Raw genomic sequence first — 12,627 nt, forward strand, 5'->3', positions numbered from 1 at the left:
ACGAAATCCTTTTACTTTGAATCCTTACACAGTCAAAGTCCTAGACGTCATTCTCTTATCTCCCACAATTACACCCTTATTCTACTAGCAGGGAAGCATTCCATATCTTCTAAATGCACCTAGTCTTAAACTCCTCCGAGTTTATTCACGCTATACAGAGCTTTCTATAACTTATGAAAACCATCAGCTCTCTTGTTTTGATGGGCTTAATCCTGAGGCCTTACCTATTCTTGTCACCTTTTCACTCACCTTTTCTTGTACTTACTTATGTCTACCTAAAACTTTGTTTATCTATGATTTCTTCAGGTATCTTTCCGGAAAGCTGGTTATCAAAGAGCTCAAGCTGCTGCAATTCTGAGCAACTTCCTATCTCCTTTGGTATCTGACCTTGAAGGAAATTGGAACTCAAAGAAAGTTGCTTCAGTTGTGATAATCTTCCTATTTCAGGTGGAATACTTCCTGTTAGAGCATTGAAACTGAGATCTAAAATTCCCAGAGGTGATGACAAGTTTCCAATAGAAGTTGGAATTTGACCAGTGAGGTTACAATTTGAGAGGATTAGAACTTTGAGGAAGGGAAAAGAAAGAACTTGAGTTGGAAACGTTGTGGGAAGATTAATGGACATGATCTTGATATCTGAAACAAAGCCATTTCTGGTGCATTGTATATAATCCCATTTGCATGGATTTTCATGACTTGGATTCCATGAAGAGAAGGATGTAACAGAAGAAGAAGAGTTAAAAGTGGAAAGCCATGACATTAAAGAAAGTCCTTCTTGATTTAAACCAGAAATGGCAGTAGGGAATAAAGATATATTCAGAAACAAGAAGAATAAGGTGATTGTTTGTTTGGTTGACATGATTATAATGATGATGAGAGTCTGCAGGTACTCTGTTCTACTGTACTTCTATGTCAGCTTCTTCTTGCCAAATGCAGTCATTCAAGTTTATCTGCAATGATTTCCTTATCATGGTTACTGGTGTAGGAAAGGCACCAAAGTTTCTTCCAGAAATTTGTAAGATGTAAAAGAAATGGAATTTTCAGAAATTGTTTTCCTCCAAATAACTAGATTCATTGTCAAGATTGACACTTGACAGTGTAGGACAGGGTTGGGATAGAGTGGTATTATTGCAGTGATGGTTTGGAAGATTTTGTTTGTACAAATATACCTTCTTGCTGTTTATTGTCTATATATATGTAATGTGATAAGTTTTTGTCTCCACACGCACACATGGCTACTTTTTGCTATTACACCCTTTATCTCTTCATCCTCTACACTTCTCTAATATCTAATTATCTCCTTGATAAAGCCTAGCTAATAGTGTGGAACTTTATCTTTTATTTCAATTTCTTATTGCTAATTTAGTTTGTTGTATACATCAAGACTACTTCCTCCTATCCGGTCTTTAGAGTAGTACTTTTGTTTCAAATATTTGATGTTTTAGAAAAGTTAAGTCATGTATTACTTTCTTTGCTAAATCTACAGTTATTGCTTCATTTAATGGAGTACTCCTTAATTACGTGAGATGAGATAAAGAGTAATTTAGAAAAATATTATTATAATTAAGGTTATTAAATGTCTTTTTAAGAGGTGTGAAATTTTTTAAAAGATAAATAATGTGATTTCGAGAGAACAAAATTGGAGATCTCAATATAGGCGAAGTCACAATAATCATTACGTAGAAGAGAGAGTTATAATATATCTACGTTCAATTGGAAAACATAAAAGTTTGCCGACTACTGCAACATGTACTTGTCAATATCGAAGGTCACAAACCCAAAGAAATAATTTGCTTCATCCTTTGATCCTTTCTCTTATTTTTGTGTGTGTCCTTTTTCCTTGAGGCCCCACTTTGGTGAGACAAGTGCTTAGCACAACCAATCCTTCATTAAGGGATTAAAAATCCAATAATCAAGATTTTATCTTGAGTTGAAGTGTTTAATTACTAAAACTAACGAGAAGGACAAGTCACCACCATGAAGATATACATTTTATGCCGTATACAATAACAAAAAACTCAGTGTAATCTCACAAGTGGGGTTTGGGGAGGATAGAGTGTATGCAGATCTTATTACTATCTTGTGAGGGTAGAGAGTCTACTTCCGATAAACTCTTGGTTCAAGAAAAATATTTTAGGCCATATATAATTCAATAATTATAAGAAGCTCACTAAATCTTTTTTCTTTTTCTTATAATAAAGTTGTCCCTACCATGGGACAGATAATCTTAGGGCAACCATCCCTCAACAAAGTGTAAAAGCCCATTCTTTTTCCCATTCATGAACCTTCCCAAGAAACCATATATGAACCAAGGCATGGCTTTTTTTTTCAACACATGTACTCATTGCTCCCCTTTCTACACCATTCTTTAACTATGAGATCCATTTTAGCCAATCTGTTACATAGATAATTGAGATTAATTATTTCTTTGGATTTAATATATTGGGACAAAAGTGAGTTGTTCTAGTGGTGAGCACCCTCCACTTCCAATCAAAAGGTTGTGAGTTCGAGTCACCCCAAGAGCAAGGTGGAGAGTTCTTGGAGGGAGGGAGCCGAGGGTCTATCGGAAACAGCCTCTCTACCCCAGGGTAGGAATAAGGTCCATAGTAAATGAAGCATTATAAGTAAGATGTGATAAATGAGTGATAACAGTAAATCAAAATATGACAGGATGACATAGTCTATAGTGAAGTGAATGAAAAGACAAGAGGAGACTGGCCTTGAGACAATAAAAGAGATAAGCCATAAAGTCATATCCTTATTTCGAGAAATGAGTTAGTGGATCCAACATGATTACCAGAAGGACAAGTTAGACCCCCGGATTAATAGAAATTAGTATGGGCTTGTGAACAAGATAAACTGAACATAAATTAGGGATCGGAAGATTTGATAATAGTCGACATCAAGAGAATTTCAGAGATCGCATTCCGAAAATAATAGAATGGACAATAGAAGAATAACCTTCAAAGGTCATTCAGGGAGATACTTCCCTGAAGCAAGCACTGTGAGGAGAGTTAAGCTTAAGGGACTAAGTTTGCCAGTTACACTAGGTGTCACCCTCGTGCGTATGAAATTCAGTTATCCCTAGTACATAAGGGTTACCGCAAGGCGAGTAAGAGTCATTGAAGATGTGAAAAGATGCCAAAGATGAAGAGGTAAAACATTTATAGGTAAATATTCATAGCATTAAATGTTAGTACTCCCCTAAAGCGGGGAAGATGGTGTATATGGTATTAAGTGGTTCATGTAACTATGGAATAGTAAAGGAAGCGGTAAAAAGATGAAAGGAATGAGATTGCATTTATTCAGATCTTACAAATATATTACGACTCCAGAACATTATGCAAGCATGATGCCGGGGAGAGGCAGTAAGGGTTTCCGGCCAGGATGTTATTGATAAATAAGTGTGAATGGACACTTGATACATTCGGAGCCCGTGCGAAAGGTAAGTTAAGACAAAAGACATAACCCAAGAGAGGTACGCAGAATATAGATATGAGCATGGACTGACAAGTAGTTAGTAGTTGATTAAGGAAGGAAGAGCCTAGGTATGGCTAGACAAGAGGTCTCAGTAAATTGACAGATCATGCAAGATAAACGTAGTGAACCCCAACATAGGGAATTCAGTCTCGCAGATATGAAATCGTAATCCTTAAGAAATATTCAGATAGGAGTTGGGGTAGTTAAAGGTACCATATAAGTGTTACACAAATAAAAGAGAGTGCCATTGGGGAGAAATTCAAAAATTTCAATTCAGAAGCAACCCTACGAGAACAAGGGCATGGAGAAAAGAAAATAAGGATAATTATAGGCGAGTAAGAGCATCAAAAATTATGTCGGGTATACGAGGTGATAAGCTCGCATATTTACAAGATTCGGAGGGCCTCCCCTATGTACTACAACAAAAGACTAGCTGAGAAAATAAGGAAGAAGGCTTCAACCTAAGCACAGTGACCAGAAGAAAAAATGATCTTGGAACAACAGTCTCACTACAACATTATATGCACTCCATAATAAAGTGGCACCTATCGTCACCAATGAACGAGAAGTAAAATAAAAAGTAACATTCGAGATCATATAAGTTGCACGAAATTCTAATATATGTGGGCACTATAAGCCAAGTATTCATGCAACAAGTGACAGAACGACCAGGAAACATAACTGCTTACTTTAAAAAAAAACTGAGAAGGCACGGAAGGAATTGTTCGATCAATGACCCAGAGTTAATCACGTTATGAACGCACTTAATATTTTGAAGTGTTATCCATGCAGCATATATATTGACATTCATACAACTATAGGAGACTCCGGTATAAGTTAAAAAAAAGGAATTGAGTCCATGTCACAGACAAAGGCTTGAATTGTTAGAAGGTTATATCATTGATCTTCCATAGCATCCACGAAAGGCTAAAGTAATAACTAATGCCCTGAGCTGCATATCAGAAGATAGCTTAAGCCTACTTAAAGTCTGAGAGAGAAGAGGAAACTAAAGGGTTACATCAGCTAAGTGAATCAGGAGTCTGATTATTAGACCCAGATAATTATAGAAATCGCGATTCAGAACATTGCAGAATCACTCTTAATATCATAGGTACAAGAGAGATAGTATAATAGCCATATTCTATAAGGGCTCTACGATAAAGCTAGTTGGAAGAGTACCAGCCTCATAAGAAGTCAGTATGAAGATTTCACCGGATTGTGTATGCATCAGAGCTGCAAGTATTATAATAGAGCTTTAAGGTGTGGATGTGAATTCTACCCATGTGGAAGGGAGGTTATGAAAGCGACAGAAGATACAATGCAAGATTTAAAGGTAAGAAAGGTAAAGGTAAAAAGGTACGAGATACTCAAGTGCAAAAGATTGTGAATAGTCCAGTCTTCAGATAGAGAGCTAGAAGCGTTGTGATTCAGTATCCAGAAATAATAGTTCAGTAGCATATCTTTCATCCGATGGTTTTCAGGTACCGAGAGGTCTAGTTAAGAGGGTAAAGAAGAGTTAGAGACGGCGTGATATCTCGCTTGAGGTTCCAGAATAACATAAGGAAATCTATGGTACTAGTAAGTTAAAGGAAAGTTGCGAGTAGTATAAATAGATATGTGTAGGTCGTACTCTTTTCTTATTCTCCTGCTAATATTTCTGTCTATTATCTTATTCTGAAAACATCAACAAAACATTCCTTCAATTTTATCTCCCCTTGCTGAATCCACTGGCTCTTCAGTTCCAACCTTATCTCCATCACAAAATATCAAAAAACATCCCACACACCCCAATTACTTCATACACAAAACGACAACCATAGTAGCGTCAAACAACCCAAAAATGTAACGACGAATGATCAGCCAACCACCCTGCCATTATGTGGTGTTTCTACACACCTTTTCTCCTCCAAAACTCCATAAAAATAGTAGCAAAATATATAACGCAACAGCAACATGAAACAGCCCACAAAACAGTCCACTAGAAGTTGAACAACTCGATTTCACGGTTTCCGATCACCGTCCCGTGAGTTCTTACAATTGTAGAACGAATTTCTATACTTTTCCAGCAGAAAAAATGGATGAAAGAGATAAGTATACATAACTTATTTGGTGAATATCTTAGATCCTATCTTGGTTCTTCAACCCTTTGGTTTTCATCCAACTAGAACTTGAAAAGAAGAGAAAATCATTTAGGGTTTGTGTTGAATTTTTGGGAGGAGTTTGCAGGGGCTTATCTCTGGGTTTTATGCTCTATAATGAGTGTAATATCTGAAGGAGATCAGCCCTTAAAAGGGCTCTTTGGCCGACCCAAACTATCCTCTTTTGGACATGTTTCGTCCTTTCATTTAAGCAAGTAGGTAACACACCTACTTGTCACCTATGTAGTCTGCGCAGTCTCGCGAAAATGCAAATATCTCTCTACTCCGATATTGTATAGATAAACGGTTTAATGAGTTAGAAACTAGATTCTTAGGTCATCAATCTTTTAGGTGGATCATCCCGTAATTCCACGTATGCTGGGAGAAAATGTCAGCTACATTGGACCTAATTTTTAGCACATTTATGAACGTAACTTGTGATGACCTTTGCCAACTTTTGTTCCACAACTCGCTTGACTTCAAAACATAACACACGACTATGATACGACTAAAACAACTCATAACATAGCCTCCTTATCATGTTAAGCACCCTAGTCTCACCCCACAAGTACATGTTATAACATTCACAACTTGTCGAGTTTCGACGAAACTAATTTTCTTCAATTCATTTAGCTTCTAAGCCTTCCAACCCTCTTGGTACTTTTTATTTATGATCTTAAATATTTTTTACCTCCACGGTAACATGATTAACTTAATTGATGTACTTTCAAAGATGATCTCATTTTTGACCTTACATCAATTGACTTACGACGTACTCTCACGTACAAAAATATCGGGTGTAACAAGAAGAGTGCCAGAACGCCTTCGACAAAATTAAGGAGTATCTCTCAAACCCACCAGTGCTGGTTCCCCCCGAACCAGGGAAGCCATTGTTTCTCTATTCGTCAGTCTTGGATAACGCCTTTGGCTGTGTGTTGGGGCAGCATGATGAAACTGGGAGAAAGGAGCAGCCATCTACTACTTAAGTAAGAAGTTCACGCCATGCGAGGCCAAGTATACCCTGATAGAATGCACTTGTTGTGCTCTGACTTGGATTTCTCAAAAGCTAAGGCATTACATGTCGGCATACACTACATATCTGATATCTCGGCTCGACCCGCTCAAGTATATTTTCTAGAAGCCAATGCCTACCGAAAAGCTGGCTACATGGCATATTCTCCTCAGTGAATTTGACATTGTGTACATAACTCAAAAGGTTATCAAAGGACAAGCTTTAGCCAACCACCTCGCAAAAAATCTGATGGATAGGGGTTACGGCTGCTTACCACGTATTTCCTTGATAAAGAAGTACTATTTGCCGGAGAAGATATTGCAGAATCGTACCCTGGGTAGAGAATATTTTTTGATAGAGCAGCAAATTTCAAAGGAGTCGAAATTGGGGCAGTCCTGATTTCGGAATATGGACAGTATTATGGCAGTCGACATGAATATCAAAGAACTTTTGGTCATAGGAGATTCCGATTTGCTGATACACCAAGTCCAAGGAGAATGGTCCACCAAGAATGTCAAGATACTTCTGTACCTGCACTGTGTGAAGGAGCTACGCAAGAAGTTCACAAAGATTGAGTTCAAGAACGTCCCCAAATTTCAAAACGAGCTCGCCGACGCCCTTGCAATCCGATCATTTATGATTCATCATCCAGACAAGAACTACATCGACCCTATCGAGGTAGAGATCAGGTATCAACATGCCTATTGCTTCCATGTAGATGAAGAACCAGATGGTAAACCATTGTATCATGACATCAAGAGATTCCTTACAATAAGAGAATACCCGAAAGATTCTACTATTGTTTAAAAGCGAGCACTCAGGAGGCTGGCAAACCACTTTTTCCTCAATGGGGAAGTCCTGTATAGGAGAACCCCAGATTTAGGTTTGTTGAGATGTGTAGACACTGCTGAAGCAATCAAACTGTTGGAAGAAATATATGCAGGGATGTGCGGACCCCATAAGAATGGGTTCACATTAGCCAAGAAAATTTTAAGAGCTGGATAGTTTTGGATGACTTGGAAAGCGACAGTATCCACTACATGCAGAAGTGTCACTAATGCCAGATTCACGGAGATTTTATTCGGGTTCCATCAAATGAGTTAAACATAATGGGTTCACCTTGGCCGTTCACCGCCTGGGGCATGGATGTGATTGGACCCATAGAGCCTGCAACATCAAACGGACATCGCTTCATCTTCGTAACTATCGACTATTTCACCAAATGGGTCGAGGAATCTACTTACAAGGCCGTCACGAAGAAGGTAGTGGCAGATTTTGTCCGGAACAACATCGCCTACAGATTTGGGATACCGGAGTCTATCATCACTGACAATGCCGCTAACCTCAACAGCGACCTCATGAGAGAAATCTTTGATAAGTTTAGAATCGTCCACAGCAATTCCACAGCCTACAGACCACAAATAAATGGGGCAGTCGAGGCAGCCAACAAGAATATCAAGAGAATTATGCGGAAGATAGTGGACAATCACAGACAATGGCATGAGAAGCTACCTTTCGCTTCACTGGGCTATCGGACTACTATGAGAACATCCACTAGAGTACCGCCATACATGTTGGTATATGGCACTGAAGTTGTGATACCTGCAGAGGTCGAGATACCGTCTTTAAGAGTCATTCAAGAGGCAAAGTTGGATAAAGCAGAATGGATACGGGTCAGACAAGAACATTTTATGCTCATTGACGAAAAATAATGGATGTAGTATGTCATGGTCAGCTATATCAGAACAGGATGGCCAGTGCATTTAACATGAGAGTGAAGCCTTGCCAGTTCACACCGGGATAATTGGTTTTGAAGAAAATCTTTCCCTCTCATGAAGAAGCCAAAGGAAAGTTTGCACCAAACTGGCAAGGTCCTTATGTGGTTCACCGAGGACTTTCGGGTGGTACTCTAATCTTGGCAAAAATGGATGGAAGAGTCAACACAAAGCCTATCAACTCAGATGCAATCAAGAGATACTATGTTTGAAGAAAAATAGAGTTAGGTTTTTGATGTAACAGAATTACGTTCAACCTAACTTCCCATAGAGGGATACGTAGGCAACCCACGTAGGGTTCGATTTCTCACCCCCCCTTTCTCTTGTAATAGAAAAACCAAATATCACTTTTGTATGTTTCTCTGGAACTATGCCGACTTGATTTCCTTAGAAAGGGATACGTAGGCAATCCTCATCGGATTTAATCATCTTTTGTAATTGAACTACGTTTTGGCATGATTCCACTTGGATACGTATGCTGTCTGAGTCAGACTCGGCCAATTTCATTCTTAATCATGCATTTTGCATCTGTTGTAATCGAACTACATCTTGGCCTGATTCCATTTGGATACGTAGGCTGCTTGAGTCAGGCTAGGTCATTTTCATCATATTTCATCATAATCCACGAACTATGTTTAGACCTGATTCCCTTTCGGATACGTAGGCAACTTGAAAAGGTTTGGTCAAGACCTTAGGAAAGCCATGTAATGCATTAGTTCAAATTAGGACGCAGTCACAAGTAGCCACGTTGTCAGAAACATCACGGAGGATCGACATCAACAGGAAAAAGTTTTCAAGAGGATACGTTCGCGTGTGGAGAACTTTCGTAGCCTGTCATACTCTAGAACGACAGCATTTGCCTTTAAAAAAAGCTATCTTCAAAATGTTTTCTAAAAAAAATATATACCTATACAGTAACTTGTTCCATATACTGAAATTCATGGCGCAATCATGTCAAAAGATGGGTAAAACCAACAACTGTGGTCGACACAAACCAACTTCTCCCCCACTAAGAATTTTTTTTTGAGTGCAGGGTCGACAGGGAGTAAGGAAGCACTAGGACCACACTGGGGCAAAATGACGGATCCTCCTCTTGCCTAAGATTATCTCTCTCCCTCCTTTAATTAATATCTTATAGTACAACTAAAGCTAACTCTTGAATCATTTGCAGGTACCTCGGAATCAGACAGCTGATACGGAAAAAACCTGTACATAGCAAATCGCCTGCTCAATCAATCGGAGCACCCTGTACAACGAGTCGTCGACTTCACAAATTGAGGTTATGTATATAGAAAACCATCAGCTCAATCAATCCGAGCACCCTGTACAAATCGACGTCGGCTTCATCAATTAAAGTCCTGTATATAGTAAACTGTTAGCTCAATCAATTGGAGTGCCCTGCACAAATCGAACGTCGGCTTCGCCAATCGAAGCCTTGTATATAGCAAACTGCAAACCTCCAACAAAGCAATTTGCATCGCTGCTCCATCTCAACGGATGCCAAAATAGACAATCGCAAACCTCGTCATCGATGTTCCGCCAATCGATGGCCGCAACTTAGCTTCGCAGTCAAGAGTTTCGTTTGGGCATGCTTTCATTTAATTTGCTATTTGCTTTGAATATTTTAACATTTTTCTCACGTAGCTTCAGGTATGATTACGGTTTAGTCAATCACTTCTAAATGGAGATTACTTTGTATTTTAGTGTAAAGCTCTCCCAACAAGCGGAGACGCACTTTACAAATCAAGCTCTTCCGACAAGCGGAGACATTCCTCAGTGCAAAGCTCTCCCAACAATTGGAGACGCACTCTACCAATCAAGATCTCCCAACAAATGGAGATAATTTTCAAATGCTTCGACAGCTGCTGAACGTTACACAGCGGGCTAACAAATAGAGTCAAGATCAAGTATCCCATCATCCTAATCCCAAATAATGGGTCACTGGCATCCAGGCATTATCATTCCTACATCATTTACATCAGATCTTAAAATATTCTGCATTACAATATATTGTTGTGCATGTATTTCATTTGTTTTGCAGGAACAAACACCGCAGCGTGTAACATTTTCTTAGCAGCAGACCGAACCACAATGCTATGGGGACAACCAACCAATTAGCGGGCCTAAGATCCAAGCTCAAGACGATCAGTGAAACTCAAAATTTCGAATCATTAAAAATCAGGCCGCAAAATCAAGCCATCATGAGTGCCCAATCCTCTGTCTCTCTGTATCGTCATAATACGATACTGGGGCAATTCCTGAAAGTGCCGCTTCCCCAAAATCTCTACTCCAGAACTACATGAGGCCTGATCCTTGTTAAGTCCGAGGTATGTAGCCAATTCAAAGCCAGAATTCGGCCCCAATATTTCCAAAATATTCCCAGATTCTTCCTTAACTCAATCTTGCAATTCACCATTCCCATTTCCTACAATACATGCCTAAGTCGGGACAAAATTGACTCCGGTTCAATTTCTTTGCCCGAAAACTCTTTTATCGTCTCCGGTCAAAGAGGGGTAGCTGTTGATGGCTAATTTTGACCCTCCCTTTTTAAATTAATTTATTTATACTTAATAATTTATAATAAATATTTTTAAAGTACTTTCTAGTGACAAGTACGTATTTTTACAAATTAACCAAGTATTAGTTTTTAAATTAATCGCGTAGTATTAACATTATGTAATTAAAAATATATTTACTATTTTTAAGATTATTAAAATAATTCTTATATATACATTACATAGGTTCTATAATTAATTTGATAAATTACTCTTTAATTTCTAGTTAATTAGATTATTATGTGAAATTCGAAATTAGTGTTGTAGTTAAGGAAAAATAAGTGTTTTATAAGTGGTTAATTAAATAATTAGTAGTATATATAGTAATTATAATTTTACCACATTTTATTGAAAATTATTAAGGTTATTTAAATTAAATTTAAAAGGGGTTAAAAGACAAAAGGGCTACAATTGTAATTTTCAAACCAAAGACAAAATGGCCATTTTAAAATCATTTTGGCCCAATTTTTCATGGTTATTTAAATTTAATCGACGGCTCACGTTTATTCTATGACTTTTTCTTTTAATATAAATACCCTCCCTACCCAGAGATCTAATCTCAACCATCCAAATTCTTTTGATCTAACAGCCCCCGACTTTCCCACTTAAAACTTTTTTTAAAAATCCAATCACCAAATAATCGGAGCCGTTGATCAACAGATCCAACGGCTCCCGTTCAGTCTTTCACCTTTAAGCCTAAAGACCAACCCCCAACCCCCTTAACCCTAAATTATGTCCCCTCAATCCCATTGATCAACATATCCATATCATAAGGCTTTATGAGGCTACCATCATAAGGCAATTGAGGCGCATAGGGATGATTATATAGCCAATGCTATAGAGAAAACACTATTGTAGCTTTTGGCCTCCTTACTTGTACTCTTACTTTGTGATTTTTTTTATTTTCTATTATTAATAAAATAGTTACTAGGCAGCCCGCCTAGTAGCATAATTTACTTTAAAAATATATATATTTCCCCTCTGACCCCGCCGCCCTTCTTTCCCTTTTCTCTCTCACTTCTCTCAACCTAACAGAATGGCCATCAAAGAAACCTTGCACAAATTCGTGCAAGGCTTCAAATCAACCAGAGATTCATACTTTTTGTCTCTCCATCCCCCCGAATCGTGCTAGTTTCACCTTTTTGCTCTCCAAATCTGAGAGTTTAGACACAACTCGTGAGGTCGAAACACCATTCCTTTGTTTTTTCCAAATCAATTTGCAGATTTATCTCCTTTGTCCCTAGGAGATGAAGCTAGTGAGACCAATTTCCATTCTCGTTGTTAGAATTCAAAAACCCCAATTCGAAACCCTAGACCTAACTGATGAACTTTCATTTCATCTGGTTTTTCCACTCACTCTGTCAAAACGGAGCATGCATGTGCACGATTCAGAGTTTCATCATGAATATTCTGTACCTAGAGGTCAAATGCAGTGACCTCTGATTTTTAGGATTTGTCAGTTGGTTCTTTTCCATCAGTGGTTTACTGCTCTCCACTCAGGTAAAAACTATCATGAATTCCCCTCTGTCCTTGAGATTGTTTCACTCAATTTGCTATCATCATCTACTATGCGTCACTCTCCACTTCTGATTTGAATCTGAAACCCTAAGAGCCTTAAATGATACTATAAATAGAGCTCTTTAATGTTCTCACCAACATGACAACCT

At 38.3% G+C, this 12,627-nt stretch overlaps 2 protein-coding genes across 2 annotated transcripts; one reads left to right on the top strand and one right to left on the bottom strand.

Moving 5' to 3' along the window:
* Positions 1 to 271: 271 nt before the first annotated feature.
* On the bottom strand, positions 272 to 760 carry LOC104094375 (LRR receptor-like serine/threonine-protein kinase RGI2). Its single transcript, XM_070200984.1, has one exon. It carries the CDS (start codon positions 758 to 760, stop codon positions 272 to 274), a length of 489 nt encoding a protein of 162 aa, XP_070057085.1.
* Positions 761 to 7,038: 6,278 nt separating this feature from the next.
* Positions 7,039 to 7,437, top strand: LOC138909771 (uncharacterized). The gene has a single exon (XM_070200985.1). It carries the CDS (start codon positions 7,039 to 7,041, stop codon positions 7,435 to 7,437), a length of 399 nt encoding a protein of 132 aa, XP_070057086.1.
* Positions 7,438 to 12,627: the final 5,190 nt, after the last annotated feature.

Source organism: Nicotiana tomentosiformis, chromosome 4, assembly GCF_000390325.3.
Source record: "Nicotiana tomentosiformis chromosome 4, ASM39032v3, whole genome shotgun sequence".
In the NCBI taxonomy this organism is placed as follows: domain Eukaryota; kingdom Viridiplantae; phylum Streptophyta; class Magnoliopsida; order Solanales; family Solanaceae; genus Nicotiana; species Nicotiana tomentosiformis.